The following is a 15,799-nucleotide window of genomic DNA, read 5'->3' as shown; positions in this document are numbered from 1 at the left end:
GGGGAGGGGGGGGGGGTCTGATGTTTATTACACTTTTTAAAATAATCATGAATCGTAATCGTTTGGTTACTTGTGGTCTAAAAGTGCAAAAATAGTTGAATTTTCAAACGCGCAGTCAGGGTCATCGCATTGAATCAACTGCTTGGTATGCCCAAATTATTGTGTATTATATTATATTTCCAAATAAAACCATGAAAACATACATAAAAAATGCTCTACTGTCTTGATGACTTAAAAAAAACCCTTTCATTTTAAAATTTATTTAATTTCTTTTCTAAACTGCGTCTTGTGTCTGTTGAATCAAATACGCGCCTGTTACGCACAAAAGACCTACACGTTCAATACGCGCCCTTACAGCAAAGTTCAAGCAAACAGACGCCTTGGGGCACAACAAACAAATTAAAACAAGCATGTGCAAAACAATTGTTTAATTATAAACACTCCAATTAAACAGGCTGATACACTCTCCCCCACACACAAATACACACACTGGATTTCTGACAACCTTCAACCCGAACCAATATGTTTCTGAATAGCAACAACAACAACAAAAAAAGAGAAAGACAAAGAAAAAACATTTTTAAAATTTTAGATTAAATTCAGTTGAAAATATTTAGCTATTGGGTTTTATTTTTAAAATAAATTTAATAAAATAGCGTAGCAATTAAGGAATTCAAAAAAATAAAAAAATAAAAATCTTGTGCTTGGCTGACTGGCTTTGAACTTTTTGTATTTTCAAACCAAGATTCACTGAGCGTTTTACCAACTGATCTGCAGCAAAGTCTTACTGTTGAGCCTATATATCACCATCGAGAACCTATTTTATTCATCTAAGCAGCATGTATAGTTGCCAAACGTTGCAGCAGTTTGACTTCCAGTGATCTGTCTCTGGGAGTTTCTCTATTTCGGTGCGCACAAGCTGTCATCTTGCTGACTGGCGCTGGAAACGCTCGTTCAACAGCAGCCTCCTTTGGCGAGGGTCGCCATATTTGCTGTTGTTATCACAGTGTTTATGAGGGCTGGCCGCAGCGCATTGGCGTTCATATATGACAGTCAAAAGGGCCATAAACGCTGGGAGAGAGGCTGAAGTTTATGGTTGCCTCTGCACTGCCATAGTCCGGCCTTGCCGTGCGCATCCTTTACTGCGCGCTGGAATTCCGTCCCTAATTACGGGACATCCTCCCACCGTTGCCGCAGCAACGCGGCCATAAAAGCTGTCTGAGAGTCTGGAGCATTTGTACAATTGGAGTGTTGGTGCAATAAACCGTCTGAGACCCAAGGTTATTAACTGTGTTTCCAAGGAGGCGACAGCGACGACAAGCAGAGGACGGATTCGAAGAGTCTTTGCGCGCTGGCTGCGTCGACTTCATTTGGGAGGCTTTTTGCCCTTCGCGTTGGTTTATCCAGCTGGACTCAGCTCAGGAGCACTGAAGGATTTCACAGTCCTACCACCGGGCGGCGCTATTGGGACCAAAGTCATGGCCTTGGATCTTCTGGTCAAAGGGAACACAGGTAAACGTTGCCAATAAAACGTCGAGTCTTTAATGGTTTACTTCACAGAATTAAAGAATAGATTCAATAAATAAAGCATTTTTGCTCATCTTTTGCATTGGAATGCATACTTTCATTCTGGTGCAGTGAGGAAAAGCCTCCCTAAAAGTCCTAATAAGGTAACACATGTGCACCAAGGCTTCATGCAGCACGTGCTTTTCATTTTGCTGAGCTTGACGTTTTTAATGATTGAAGTATACCAGAGCCAACTTGTACCTGGAAGGTTCAACGGCAAATGTTTTGGATTAAAGTCCTTCTCGACTGATTAAAAAATATGTTGTTTTTTTTGCTAGAGTGTGCAGAGCATCTAAACATTTGGTTTATTTTTAGGAGCCTGCGCGGCTCATCTTCAATCACAGCACGCGTCCTGTGTGCTCATTCTTCTTCGTCCTCAAAGAATCCGCATTACACGCTCCTAAAAGTCTCCGTGCGTGCCAAATAGTACATAAATACTGTTACTGGAAAGGCTGGTGCGATTGTGATAGGGCGCACATTGCGTCTCGTTTTTCCTTCCTGCCATGAAGCTGAACTTTTTGGTGTCAGTTCAGGAGTCGTGTGGCTATTCTGGACCGAGTCTCCCTCTCCCCCCGTATCTCTCTCTCTCCTTTGTCTCTCGTGAAAAATAAATGCTTCCGCTGGATGTAATAAAACGCCGCGTTATTGTTCATAACTGCACTCAGGACGAACATGATCCGACTCAAACGGCCTCCTCGGCCACGATTATATGGGCCTGATCAAAGCCAGTGGTCGGAGTAAAGTGTTTTCAGGACGTAACAGCCCGGCAGCTGTGGAAATGAAGATTTAATAGCTACAATTAATAACTGTAACACAAAGATATCGATAGCCCGAGACTAGATGGAGTGTGCAAGCCCAAAACAAAATGTGCACGTGTTATTAATCGGTGTATTTGGTTACCTTTCTGGCTCAAATGTCCAAAAAGAAACAAGAGAGGTTGTGGACAGGCTTTGCAGGAAATGCTGTGTAGGATTCAACATTTTGAAGGAGCGCCGATTTCTCTTCCCTTGGTCGTTTCCATAACATGACATTTTGATTTTGAAATACGTGTTGGATTTAAATAAATGGCTCGTGACAAAAATTCGCCTGCTGAGCTGGACAAATGCGCACCGCCTGCGTGGAAATAAAAATGCGTCGAGCTTTCCGTGCCACAGTTTGGAAAACTAAATTGACTCAATTTATACATATATATATTTTCCACAGATTTTTGAGTTTCACTTCAAACCGAGCCCTAAGGTGCGCGGCTATACCTTGGCCTGCTAATGCAAGTGCTAAGCCAAGATTAGCTGCAACCTGGAAAAAACTGCAACAGAGCGCAAATATTCAGGACGAAGTGGAAACAGAGGTTTTATTGCGCCTCTTAATGCACCACATTTAGATTTGAAGTTCTTCTTTGACGTGGCGTGCTGCTGGTTCCTCCAAAAACGCAAATAGTTTGGAAAAATACCAGACTGGTGTGGTTATTTGTGATATTTGAGATTATTTTAACTGGAATAGGCAGGTGAATACTACAGTATGATGCAGAAGAGTCCGAGATAGCATTCAGACACAACAACTCTTAATACGAATGATATTTATTTGACTTGAGGATTTTGAAATCATTTCCAATATAGGAATAAAATAGGCGCGCAAGCATGTCGGTGTATTAAAAATTATTTATGTAAGAAATTATAAACAAACCCACAAAAACACCTGCCTAAATAACAGGGTATTTAAAACTCGAAGTGCAGTTTTTCTATTTATTTAAATCTTTTTCCAAACTGTGTTTTATATAGGTTTAATTTATTTGAAATGTAGGCCCTATCTAATAAAATCACAAATTGAATATTTATTAATTTGTCTGACTTAAATCGAGTTTTAGTGATTTTGGTCACACCTATTTTCTTTGTTTGTTTGTAGTTCACACGCCATTACGATTTTCTTTTACTCTTTTTTCACTTTCTTTTACGCACAGACTCTATAGTAGTTGATTTTGAATCAGCAGATGCGATACAGTCATTTATTTAAGGACAGCTGAGCTGAAATATTAAAATATTTACAGTAGAATGATGCGTGGAGTAGTAAAAGAAATCTGCGGATTTTTGATGCGCAACAATGTTCCAAGCGCTTTTAAATATTTGCTTTTAATGAAGTACTTCAGTTGTTTTCAGGTGTATTGTTGTGCATTAAAGCGGATATTTTAGTCAGTTAGTTAAGAGAGTTCACAGCCACTGCCGTAGTTTTATTTTTTGTCTTGTTGGATCACATCAGCTCTGCGCTTTTAAACTTGATTTTTTTTACAGGTTCTGTTTAAGGGAAAATTTATTGAATTTTTAAAACCCTGGTTTTGGAAAATGCAATTTCAATAACACAAAGACGAGCCTTTTTTTGAGGATTAAAGGTTTCGCAGATTTAATTAACCCTTTCAATCTTTGGTGGTATTTGTGGTAAGCTTTCATTTGCGCGGGGAGCAATCAGTGCATCAGAGGCCAGAACGTTTCAGAAGTTCTTTACAATATATATATATATATATATATATATATATATATATATATATGTGTGTGTGTGTATATATCTTTCCATTAGTTGTATGCTTTTAAAATATAAATCTGTTTCTTTGTTTTGTTTTGTTTTTTACAACTGTGATCTGTGTTGGACTTCGGCCCCTCTGTTCAGGGTGGTGCATCAAGGCGAGGTGAGGGAACGCACTGATTGCTCTGCTGTCTTTTTTTTCCCTCTGCCTGAGCTCCATGATGGATATCTTTTGGTCTGGCTACGTAGGCTCAAAGTGGGAGGGGACTGTCCCTCTTCCTGCCTTTCCATTGGTTTTACAATCCGCTCGGAGAAGAAGGAGGGGGTGGGGGGTGCCTCTAATCATATCCAGCATGTTTTGCACAAGAAATGTCAGCCAGAAAGGGCTATCTTCACCCTTCGCCAAAATACACCACAATAATGTCATGTTCGGACAGCCCGTCAGGAAACGCGTTTTTAGTGGATTCTCTGATCAGTGGCCGCAGCGAGAGCGGCGGAGGTCACTACACTGGGAGTGCTGTGTGCCTGCCTCACAGCACCGCCGCAGAAGTGCCTTACGGACTACACAACTATGGATACTTCCCAGGTATGGCTAAACGGAGTGAGGTGGGTCACCAAAATATGGTCACCGCTTCGGGCGCGTACATGTCCAGCATGGAAATGTGGATGGACGCGCAGAGGTCATGTCGGATGGAACAAGAGCACTCTGCGGGTCCCCAGGTCGCACCCTGCACTTTCCCGCAGAACATCAAGGAAGAGAGTACCTACTGCCTGTACGAGCAGCCCAAGTGCCACAAAGCGTCCACGGCCGAAGATCTTACATATTCAAGAATAACCTCCGCCGGCCTTGGGTCGACTTCTTGTACAGCTCCCGATGGCGGCGGAGGCGGCGGGGGCTCAGTCCCTGTGCCGGGCTACTTCCGCTTGTCTCAGACGCACGCACATTCTCATAAACTTTACAACACCAGCGGCCCCCAGTCGAACCCTTCCCATTCCCATTTTGGCCTACACCCCACTGATCCCGCTCGCTTCCACACCCTACCAACCTCAGCTTCTGCTCCAGCAGCCGCGGCGCAGGAGGAGAAGGGCACCGATGAAGGAGAGCTCGTGTCCTCGGGAAACCTGCAACCCCACGTCACGTCAGGCGCTGAGGAGGCGCGTGACTCCTCGGATGGAGAAGTCTCTTCGGCGGACGAAACAGAAGAAAATGACAAGGAGAGAGCAGAAAAGACCAATAAAGGTAATCACAGGCGGGTCTTTATTAGTGTGGTCAGACTTGTTTTGGTGGCAAACAGGTAGAGTTTTTTGTGGCACCTGTCAGGTTTTATTTTACTAGTTAGAGTGCAGTAACAAGTCAAGACTTTTGTCTTCACAGCATTCACATGCTAACAATACAAATAAAACTACTACAAAATGCTCATTGACGCATTACAGCTAGAATGCGTAAAAAGGAGAAGTGAGTCAGTGGTTAAGGACTAAAAGTTGTTTTGGTGTGATTATAATAACCTATAAGATTAATAAACATGATACAGTATTCTTAAAATTGGAAAAAAAAATACTAACCCAATTAGTGTTTATTTTGACCTCTGCGTAAATGGTGCGTAAAGGCCTACTTGAACCGTTGGTTGACGTACATGGTTCTCAATATATAAATATTTACTTTATTTGTGATGCTGGCATAATACTGTCTTCTCTGTATAGAGTCAGATTAAATTTTGTAAGTGTTGTTTTACGTATTATGCAAAAATAAAGCCATACTTTACGTTTGAGACACCAACACACACACTCTCTCTCTCACACAGACACACACACATTCACAGGCGCGCAAACACAAACGACAAAAATACCCTTTCAGTAAATGTTTTAAAATACATTTTACTCTCGTGGCACGCTGCAGTTTCTCAGGTCTAGTTTAAACTGGTTTGCCTCATTACAGCATACCAAATGCAGTGTCCTTTTAGCCTATAAATACCTAAAGATGTATATGAATATAACAAGACTTAATGTTAGCCAATAGGTCGCCTGCTACAACACAACTATACACTTGCACACACTATTTGTTTCTCTTTGTCTTTATTTTTCTCTCACATCCCATTCCCTCATGTTGCAGTGCGTAAAAAAACCCATGTGTCTGACATTTTTTCAGGAGACACAAAAAGTGAAAACACGGCCAACTGGCTGACGGCAAAAAGCGGCCGAAAGAAACGTTGCCCCTACACGAAGCACCAGACACTGGAGCTGGAGAAGGAGTTCCTCTTCAACATGTACCTGACCCGAGAGCGCCGCCTAGAGATCAGTAAGAGTGTCCACCTGACGGACAGACAGGTTAAGATCTGGTTCCAGAACCGCAGGATGAAACTGAAGAAAATGACGAGGGAGAACAGGATCCGGGAGCTCACGTCCAACTATGGATTTTCGTGATTGAGCAAAAACAATTCTCAAAAAAAAAAAAAAAAAGCAAAAAATTAAAATTAAAAAAGGAAACAAACAAAAAAACAAAACAGGTGAAACCATTGACACTCATCCTTCTATCCACCCCCCATCCCCCTCTCCTCCTCACCGTTTTTCTCCTCACTCGTTTCACTGTGAGGTGCTGCAACCTTCTTTTCATTTCGAGACACGCTTCATGTCGGCGAGAAAATCCAAGGAAACTGACTGAATGTTCTGTTTTCTGATGTCGTGTTTTGTATTGTTGTTACATCTCTTGTTTGACTGGATGGTGTCGTTAAATCAGTGCAGTCCAACAACACACACACACACACACTTACACTATTTCTCTGTATCACACACACAAACAGAGGCAACACACATTTGCGCCTTGAAAGGTGGCTTCAAATGTCTAAATTTAGACGAATTTGATTTTATTTTAATTGGAATTGCATGACATGAAGTTTCCCCCGAAACCTTTGAACATAACGCCTTATATTTTCTAAAAGTCCTTCACCCTGATATAGTCCAAGATGTAATGGGTGCTAAACTAAGAGAGAAATTTATAATTTGTAATTTTAGTCACGTATAGGGAACGGTTAAACATGAAGCGTGCAGTGAAGGAGGATTATTTGAATGTATATTTCTCTGTAAATATATATATATAAATATGACATTGTGTTTTTGTGTAATGCCTAATAAATTATCAGCACTGAGGAGTAGCTGCCTGTATTTTCTTTGTGCTATTTCTTTTATTTCAACACGGCTTGTTGTAGGACTCAAAGCTCAAAATAGTATTTTTCCCCCAGCACTCTGGATGTCCACGTCCTATCTTTTGAAAATGCAACCTTTCTAAGAAGCAATGCGCACTGACTGGTCGGAAATAATTAAGATATTAAGGCTATAAGCCGTCCTGCTGCATGCCCAGCCGGCTATTGTAGAGTTTTATGACTGGCTGCTATATGAGGTTTCTCCCTCTCCTCGAAGCAGCAGCTTCAGTCGAGAGTGAGCCTTTCGGACGGAGAGGAGGCCCGGCTCACAGCTTAGAAATCTGAACTGTGCAAACCCACTCACCCTGTGGATAAATTGCTTTCTGCTGCAGCCTGGAAAACACTGACACGACGAGTATCGGGTGAGTCCAACCATCTTTGTGAATTTGTTTATGTGTTTTTTGCGCTTTTGTTGCAGCGGATTTCACTGTCCTGCGTTAAAAAAGGGCGACTTGTGTTGTTTTCATCATCTCACTCTTTGGACACATGATCACGGAAGCGGCCACCACGGTGCATTATGATTTGGCCGGTTTGTGTTCCTCACTTGAGCCCCCCCCCCCCCACACACACACACACACACACACACCCTCCCCGGGATCGACTGTCGAGTGGTTTAGGTAGTTTCATGTTGTTGGGGTGCATTTCTAACTCTGCAACATGAAACTGTCTTAATTGCCCCAGTTCCGAACATCGAGACCAAAGCGACGCAGAGACAAGAGGATGTGGGGATTTGTTTGAAAATAGGTGTTTAGACTCACGTTACAAACCTCCCCTCTCTCCCTCTCTCTCTCTCTAGGTAATAAAACGGGGAGGGGTGAGCGGCTGCAAGTCTCAGTGCTCAATCTGTCTCCCTTTTTCTTCAGATTCCTTTATTGTTCCTTCTGTTGGTATAAGAAATGTGTTTTTGTGCGCTGAAAATCCACGCGATCAGAGCTCAGATGCAGTCCGCGACGTGGACTTGAAAGCATAAGGGGGTTAAAAAAAAAGAGAGAAGGAGAAGAAGAAGAATCGGGGAGTGTTTTTCCGTGTGTAGTGGTGACGCAGACACGCCAGACAAGGCCTCGGTTACGACCACTGCAGTGGAGGGGAAGGGGAAGGTGAATGGGGCAACAGCGACCTCCGCGGGCAGCGACAACCGGATGCTGTAGTGAGCCGTAGTGGCTCACACAAAAGGAAGGGAAGGGCTTTATGGCGATATTTAGATCCGCCAGACAAGCTGTTATCTGCAGAAGGAGAAGAAGAAGGAGAAAAGTGAATAGCCCCTGCGGTAAACTGCAGGGTGAAAAAAAAAAACACTCTGATTTAGGTTTACAGCCTGAGAGCTGTTGGCATAGTGGCGTCTTTTCCTGCTCTGAAGGTGTTTGTCCATTCTTGTTTGAGTTTTAGTGCACAAATAGGGCGCACAGCCGCTCCTTTTTTTCCTTTTTTCCTGCCCTCCTCGGCTTGTTTGATGTCTAATGTCTGCTGGCCAAATAATGTACAAGCACCAGTGAGGTGAAAGGCAACGAAAATACATGTTATTGTGGTTTCTTTTTTCTCTTTTTTTCCACCCTTCTTTAAATGCAAAGGGACCCGCAGAATGCAGAGAATCTGTGCGTGCTGCTTGAATTCCCTGTGGCCTTGTATGGGTGTTGGCCAGCCTCTGTTTTATTTGCTGGCAATAAATAAAACACCAAAGTAATATGAGAAAACTCAAGGTTCTTGTTTTGAAAACCACACTAGTGATATCAGATTTAGAATATATTAAAGAGCGGACACACACACACATATAAATCCATAGATTAATTTTCCTTTGTCCCACCCGCCTGTAATATTTCGCAACTATTCTTGTCGGCTACATTTATTTGGTCAATCAATAGTTTAAATTATAACCCAGAATAAATTTTCTATTATCTGCACAAAGTTAGGCAGTATAAACCATGTAACTCCTGTTTAACTTGTTTACATTTGGGTATTTGTCAAGTTTTTTAACAGATTATCGAGCCACTTTTTAAAATTTATTTACAAGAGAGACCCTCCTTTTACAACCTAAACAACTGTTAGATGTATTCAATTTAAATTCTTTAAACCGTGCTGTATTTATGGACACTCCCCGCGCCGTTTCAGGTTTTAAGAAGATGAAACTACAAACCCTGGGTTTGGGATTATTTTTAGCGCCGATTGTGCGTAAAGTTCCACCGACGCTCAGGCTCCTGGCAGCTATCAGGAATACATTTGTTAATGGAGGCGATGAAACATATAGGAGATATGCGGGTGATAATGTGGTGCAAATAATAAACAGTTCGAAGTAAAGCAAGCTAAGACATGTGGCTACTATTTTATTGAGTTTGCAAATAACAACTCGCGATCAAATTGGTTGCATTTGATGCAAGCCTTTTAATACGCATAGCACGCAATTCCGCCTATTTTTACTTTATATTTTACAGAATATAAAGTGCTCTTTTAGATAGTAAAGCTGCATATTACAATAATTAGATATAGACTAAATTAAATTGGTTTTATTTTTTATTTTTACTTTTTGCTTCCAACGCGACCCGACGTTTGTAAAGCCTGACATTTAGCCGAATTTCGAATTAAATCGACGTTTACTAAAGTAGCACATTTTAAAACAACTTTTTATTGACATAAAACTTTGCAGTGAGGTTTAAAACAGTGCTAGCATAAAAACGATCACAATGAGCACAATAAACTATTTTAAAAATAAATAAAATAAATAAACTAGTAAAAAAAACAACAACTAAGATGTCCCCTCAGTGAGAAATAAAAACAAGTGAAAAAAAGGGTAATGGTGAGATTTAATTATTGAACTAAGAAAAATATGTAGGTCAATTTTCTGTAACAACAACATGAAATAAACTACTGCCGCAGTTTTGTTTCCTTTTACATGTGTTTGAAAATAATAATTTAAAATAAAGTTAAATGTTTAATTAAGACCCTCGATTTGCTCCTCCACTTAGCTCAAATTCATTATTGCCTATTATTATTTATTTAAAAAACATACCTTGGTACAACTGTGCACATGTTGCAATGCGAATTAATAGAAGTTTGAGAAATAATCTAAAAAAAAGAAAAAGTAAAATAACCTGGAAGTCAAGGAGAAGGTGTTTATGGAGGAAAAATAAAAGCGAGTGGCCGCTGCTGCCTCCGTGTTTTTTTTTTAAATTTAAATGCATAAACCAAATTTATAATAATATAATAATATTTGAAACTCCAGCGGGATGGGAGGGAGGGAAAAAAGTGCTTATTGGAATATGTCTGACAGCCTACAAAGATCAAAATAAAAACAATGTATTTTAATGTGTTTGCTCGTAATTTACGATTGCAGATCTTTGAGCTGCAAACTTCCTCTGTGTTTTTGAAATGTGTTTTGGCGAGCAGCAGGGTGCTTACGTGTCCAATAAAGTATCTCGTAAAATTAGCCTTCCAAATACATATTGTATCGTTTTGAATGAAGAGAGGAATCCCAGTAGGAATAGGTTTTACTATAAAGTGTTTTTTTTTTCTTTTCCTCAGTCATTCGGATGTTTTCCTTCTCAGAGAGATTTTGCAGATTTCTGCCTAAATTTTGCTCATTCGTATAAAAGTCTGGGTTATTATAGCTGAGCGGGTGAGTATTTAATGACTGCAGGGATTGATTTATCTTTTATTGTTCAGCCTTATGATCACGTGACTGTGCTACCCAATGGCATGGCAGCGTGTCTCCCCATTACTTTCCCACTGTAGTTCTCTGTGGGGCCAAGTTGCTACTTGATTTCTCCACATTGTTATTTTGTGAGGCTGGCTTTACTGCGTGTGTGTGTGTGTTTTTAGAGGTGTGTGCGTGTGTGTGTGTTGTACTTTTGCATGTATCTGCTGTATGACTGCGTACATGCGAAAAGGATAATTTCTCTGCCATGTCGACGTCCGGAACACTGACTAGCTACTACGTCGATTCCCTCATTCTGCCGGAGAGCGAGGAGCTCTCCGTCCCGCGGTACCCCTCGGGTCCCGGGCTCCAGCACGCCAGGCAGCCCGCCTCCATCAGCGACCACAGCGAGCTCGGGACTTGCACTTTCCCGTCCAAAGCTCCCGTGTTCGGGCCAACATGGAACCACGTCCCGGCTCAGTTCCCGGGGACCGTCTCCTCCGTCTATCACCACCACTACGGCCATCCGCAAGGCGCGATGGGCGCAGACGCAGACAGCCGCTACCAGTCGTGGCTCCTTGAACCCGTGTCCGGCTCGCTGCCGATGACCGGACTACCGACGGGCCACCACTACGGGATCAAACCGGAGGGGCTGGGGGCGCGGGGGGACGGCGCGCTGCCCGGATCCCACACGGCTCTGCTGCTCTCCGATTACGCAAACGGCACGGTTGCGACACCATCACCGGGGGAGAAGGACGAGCTGTCCGTCCAGGGAGGGGACATGAGCGGTGAGGGAGAGGAGAAACCGGGCCTGGACCCAAGTAAGTCTCCCCCAGGTCTTTAATGTTCGAGCTATTTATACGCATAAAGCTGCGGGGAATTGGGATGGGGGGCGCGTCAGATGGCATTCTGAACGTGCCATTTCCTTATGGAGGTTGTTAATGACCATGCTCGGATTGCAAATATTAGACGCAACCTTCATGAATTGATTAACTCCTGCTTTATGTCTTATTTTCAATTACTACTTCATTTCCCTAACATGTAATGGTCACAATCCCTTTGTTTCTCAGATAACCCGGTGTCTAACTGGCTCCACGCGAGCGCCACGAGAAAAAAGCGCTGCCCTTACACCAAGCACCAGATCCTGGAGCTGGAGAAGGAGTTCCTCTTCAACACCTACCTGACCCGGGACCGCAGGTACGAGGTGGCGAGGCTGCTAAACCTCACGGAGAGACAGGTTAAAATCTGGTTCCAGAACCGCAGGATGAAGATGAAGAAGTTTAACAAAGACGGCGCACCGAAAGACGAGTAAACTGACGCGCCAAACTCTGCTGGACCTTATTTTTAAACTCCGCCGTCTTATTGTTCTATATAACAGCTGTAGGATCATTTGTCTTGTAAAAAAATTAAAAAGCATGTTGGGCTTTAGTTTGATGCTACTACCTTAATATTGCACAATTCTGACAGTGCCCTCCCTTTTTTTAAAAAGAAATTCTCTGTTGATTTGAATTAATACCTCGTTGAATTAGTTGGCCTGTGCTTGTTTGTGTCTGGATGTTTTTAGCAGTGTGTTGTTTTTGTTTGTAGCTCTATTTGTTGTCTATTTCAGAGTCAGTCTAGTTTATATATATATATATATATGAAAGAAAAAAAAAGTATTAATTTTATTGTTGTTTCTCCATAGAACAATGACTGGTGATGACCGTGAATTTGATACTAAGCTTAGAACCGTTTAGGGGAAGAAAAACACATTTTGAAGTATGTATAGGTGCATAAATCGCAGACATCTAGGGGAAATTCCTTAAAAGATGTTATAAAAGTTATTGACTACCTATGTCTGTCAACTACCTACGATAGCTCCATGTTTTTAGATGTCTGATGATAAAGTAGGTTTGCTTGCATCGCTGTAATTTGTCTGACAGAGTTTTCAGGGAGTAACATTTTCAAATTAAACACTGTAGGCTTCTCATTGAATACCTCGTGGTCTGCTGACCGTTCTGACGTTTGCTTCACAAAATGTAATTTGTACTATTTATTAAATAAAACAAATTATATCTCGAGGTCATAGGCTTCAACTTCCTTTTTTTAGATACTTTGATCTCATCGTCCAGGATTTAGTATGTTCTGTCTGCATCTGCGGTGCAAACATATGAGACAAAATGAGAGGAAAAATCAACTAGTACGTCTAGATGTATCATAATTTTTTCTTTTTTAAAATGGTCTACATGTAGACTAATTATTATGCATACAGGTTTAAGTGAATATTATATGTGTGTGTGAGAGAGAGTGTGTGTGTTGGGGACAGAGTTGCGTCTTGGCAGAGGATGTTGTTAGCTGTATACAGCCATAAAAGACAATTACTGCTATAACCTTTTATGGGGTGCAAAGCGCTGGGAGGCGAGAGGACACAAAACAAGAAGAAGAAAAAAAGACACTGAGCTCTTCGACAGCTGAAGACTAAAATAACGCGGCCTCTGCGCGGATATGAAGAGGCCGATCAGCCTAAAACCTGCAACATGGCACCAATTCGACCTCCAGGAGAGAAAAAAAAATTCAATATAATGTACACCTTTTAACTTGGAAATTTAATTTAAAACACAAGCTGGCCTGGAGCTGTTTAATTCAAGTGCTTTTGAAGATGGGTTGCTTTAATTTTAGGGTAAAGACTTGTCTCTGCATGTTGGAGGTGGGGGGATTTGACACAAAGAGACCAAACGTGAGCCAGCCGCAGAACTGCTATTGATAGGTGTTTTTGGTCAGTCAAATCTAGGCCTGACCCCAGCAGCTATTCAGCCAAAATTGAGTTCTCACCAAGAGCAGAATACAGGCTAAGACGGACTTTAGTCCAACAGGAGTGCTGTTGTGACGCGTTGGGGGACGCAGATGGACCCAAACTTCAAAGACTCGGCCAGAGACAGTGCCATAAAACGCCTGGTCTGCTATATACTGTCTGGCATTCCAGTTTTAATGGCTTTATGGCCGTCCAGACACAATTAGGCCGTTTCCAGAATGACACCCATTTGCTTTTTTCCCCTTCTCTTTTCCGCGCGATTGGGATCTTGGACAAAAGGCCGAGCGGAAATGATCAGCCTTTTATTGGATTCCTATCCGACTGGGACAGCGCAGGACTCACGGTCATTTGACGCGATTCTTTTGTTTTTCACCTGGGAACCTTCCGCCCTCTGCTCCCCTTGTAGCTGAGGCCGTTCTACAAAAGAGGAAGGAGCAATAAAGCCATGAGTTGGATTCAAGCTCAGCAACGAACTTCCAAACGTTCCAGTGCGTCTTTTACGCAGGAGTTTTGTTCAAAACACCACACATGTAAAAGCACAACGTGACCTCCGCGAGTCATTTCTTTTATCGTGGATATATTCTTGAAAACGAAAATGTCGGCCTACAATAGCGCTTCCCTGCAATCCTCGCAAGTCACCAGAGGGTGGCGACACTTTTTCACGACATTCCTCTCATGCTGTTTTAACCATCACGCCTAATAAAGCTGCACGCGGGGAGAACAAAGTGTAGTAACATTTTTAAGAGTCAGGGAAAAATAATTTCACACCTTTTTACAGTCTCACTGCACGAGCTTCTTACTTACTTATAGCCTGCAGCTCTGAAGAAGACTCAGACCGCACAGCTACATGGCTGCTGCTGCCGGGACACTACTGCACATGCGCACAATCAGATCCTTTCTGTCCATATGTTTACTGAGGTCCTGTTTTTAAATCACCTCACCGAGCTATGCGCATTCATTAATTTACCATAGTTATTTACCAGATTTCATTTGTTGACATGGGAATAGAATCTTTTTTCCCGTAACTGTTTTATAATATTCAATATTTGTTGCTTTAGAAAATATGTTGTTTTCTATTTTAAACTCATGAACAATAAACAGTCCTAATACATTTTCAGCTCTTTAGCTTGCTCCTAGAAAAAAAAACCTGCTGCTGCTTCTGCTGATAATAATAATAATAATAATAATAATAATAATAATAATAATAATAATAATAATAATAATAATAATAATAATAATAATAATAAAGATTACGAGTTATACACGCTTTAATTAGAATAATTGGAATTAGTCTTTGTAATATTAGTTACAATTATCTGGATCAAAAAGGCATTGAAGAACAGTATGATGTTGGCATTTAAGAGAGAAACTTTTTTATTATTTTGTAAGACAAAAAATAAATATGTATAATAAATATTTATGCAACAGATTTTTCTCGGCAGAATGGCAAGTAGGTTATAATATTCTTCTTATTCCTAACATATACATATATTTTTTAAAATTCAGATTATTCTTATTTCTATTCCTATATTTATTCATTATTATTTTCATGTTCTTCTTTCTCTTCTTTTTCTTCTTCTTCTCTTATCCTTATTATTTGCAAAAAATAAGATAAAATGAAATATATTCTTAGCTCAAAATTTCAGTTTAGGTACACATAGAACATTTTTAGTGTTTTCACTTTAAAGTACAATTCCAGGAAGGTCATTTCATTTCTTTATATGTATCCTCTAATAATTTGATTAATAAATAATATTTTCACTAATATTATTTATTTTACGTACTATGTTTTGTGGGGAAAACACTATCGTTTTTTAAGGAGTAACTATAGGATTTGTTTTAAAATAAACATTGCAAAAGTTGCTTCTTGTCAAACTAGCCATATCTTTATACTTAATTAACACGTGACTCTTTGTATTTTAATACCTATGAATATGTTGTTACTAACAAGTGTTTCAGAAAGCTGAAGACAATAGGACTTCTCTCAGATCCATAAATGTATCTTCAGACCTCCAGGATTGTGAGAGTTTCTCTCATGGGTGTTTATGTGACTGCATGTGTTTACGTGTGTGAGGTGTTAATCCCATCCTGCAGTCCTGGGAGCCGTAA

General features: G+C 41.0%; 2 protein-coding genes and 1 long non-coding RNA gene across 3 annotated transcripts in view; 2 read left to right on the top strand and 1 right to left on the bottom strand.

Moving 5' to 3' along the window:
• LOC112450707 overlaps window positions 1–14,553 on the bottom strand; it is a 24,602-nt gene extending 10,049 nt beyond the window's left edge. The window contains exons 1-3 of the long non-coding RNA XR_003039373.2: window positions 14,495–14,553; window positions 14,033–14,107; window positions 5,124–5,260 (exon numbers count right to left, since the gene is read on the bottom strand). This is a non-coding gene — a long non-coding RNA (uncharacterized LOC112450707). The remainder of the gene's footprint in view (window positions 1–5,123; window positions 5,261–14,032; window positions 14,108–14,494) is intronic.
• On the top strand, window positions 4,225–7,236 carry LOC108240899 (homeobox protein Hox-A10). The gene is made up of 2 exons (XM_017424700.3): window positions 4,225–5,317; window positions 6,224–7,236. The coding sequence occupies exons 1-2, from the start codon at window positions 4,447–4,449 to the stop codon at window positions 6,496–6,498; spliced, it is 1,146 nt and encodes a 381-aa protein (XP_017280189.1). The 5' UTR covers window positions 4,225–4,446; the 3' UTR covers window positions 6,499–7,236.
• hoxa9a (homeobox A9a) lies at window positions 10,514–12,962 on the top strand. Its single transcript, XM_017424720.3, has 2 exons — window positions 10,514–11,720; window positions 11,970–12,962. Exons 1-2 carry the CDS (start codon window positions 11,168–11,170, stop codon window positions 12,209–12,211), a joined length of 795 nt encoding a protein of 264 aa, XP_017280209.1. The 5' UTR covers window positions 10,514–11,167; the 3' UTR covers window positions 12,212–12,962.
• Window positions 14,554–15,799: the final 1,246 nt, after the last annotated feature.

This window comes from Kryptolebias marmoratus, linkage group LG5, assembly GCF_001649575.2.
Source record: "Kryptolebias marmoratus isolate JLee-2015 linkage group LG5, ASM164957v2, whole genome shotgun sequence".
In the NCBI taxonomy this organism is placed as follows: Eukaryota; Metazoa; Chordata; class Actinopteri; order Cyprinodontiformes; family Rivulidae; genus Kryptolebias; species Kryptolebias marmoratus.
This window is presented reverse-complemented; position numbering and strand designations above follow the sequence as displayed.

Coding starts and splice junctions, on each gene's coding strand:
- hoxa9a (XM_017424720.3), top strand. CDS start 11,168: ATGTCGACGTCCGGAACACTGACTAGCTACTACGTCGATTCCCTCATT. Junction 11,721..11,969: donor GAAACCGGGCCTGGACCCAA/GTAAGTCTCCCC, acceptor TTTGTTTCTCAG/ATAACCCGGTGTCTAACTGG.
- LOC108240899 (XM_017424700.3), top strand. CDS start 4,447: ATGTCAGCCAGAAAGGGCTATCTTCACCCTTCGCCAAAATACACCACA. Junction 5,318..6,223: donor AGCAGAAAAGACCAATAAAG/GTAATCACAGGC, acceptor ACATTTTTTCAG/GAGACACAAAAAGTGAAAAC.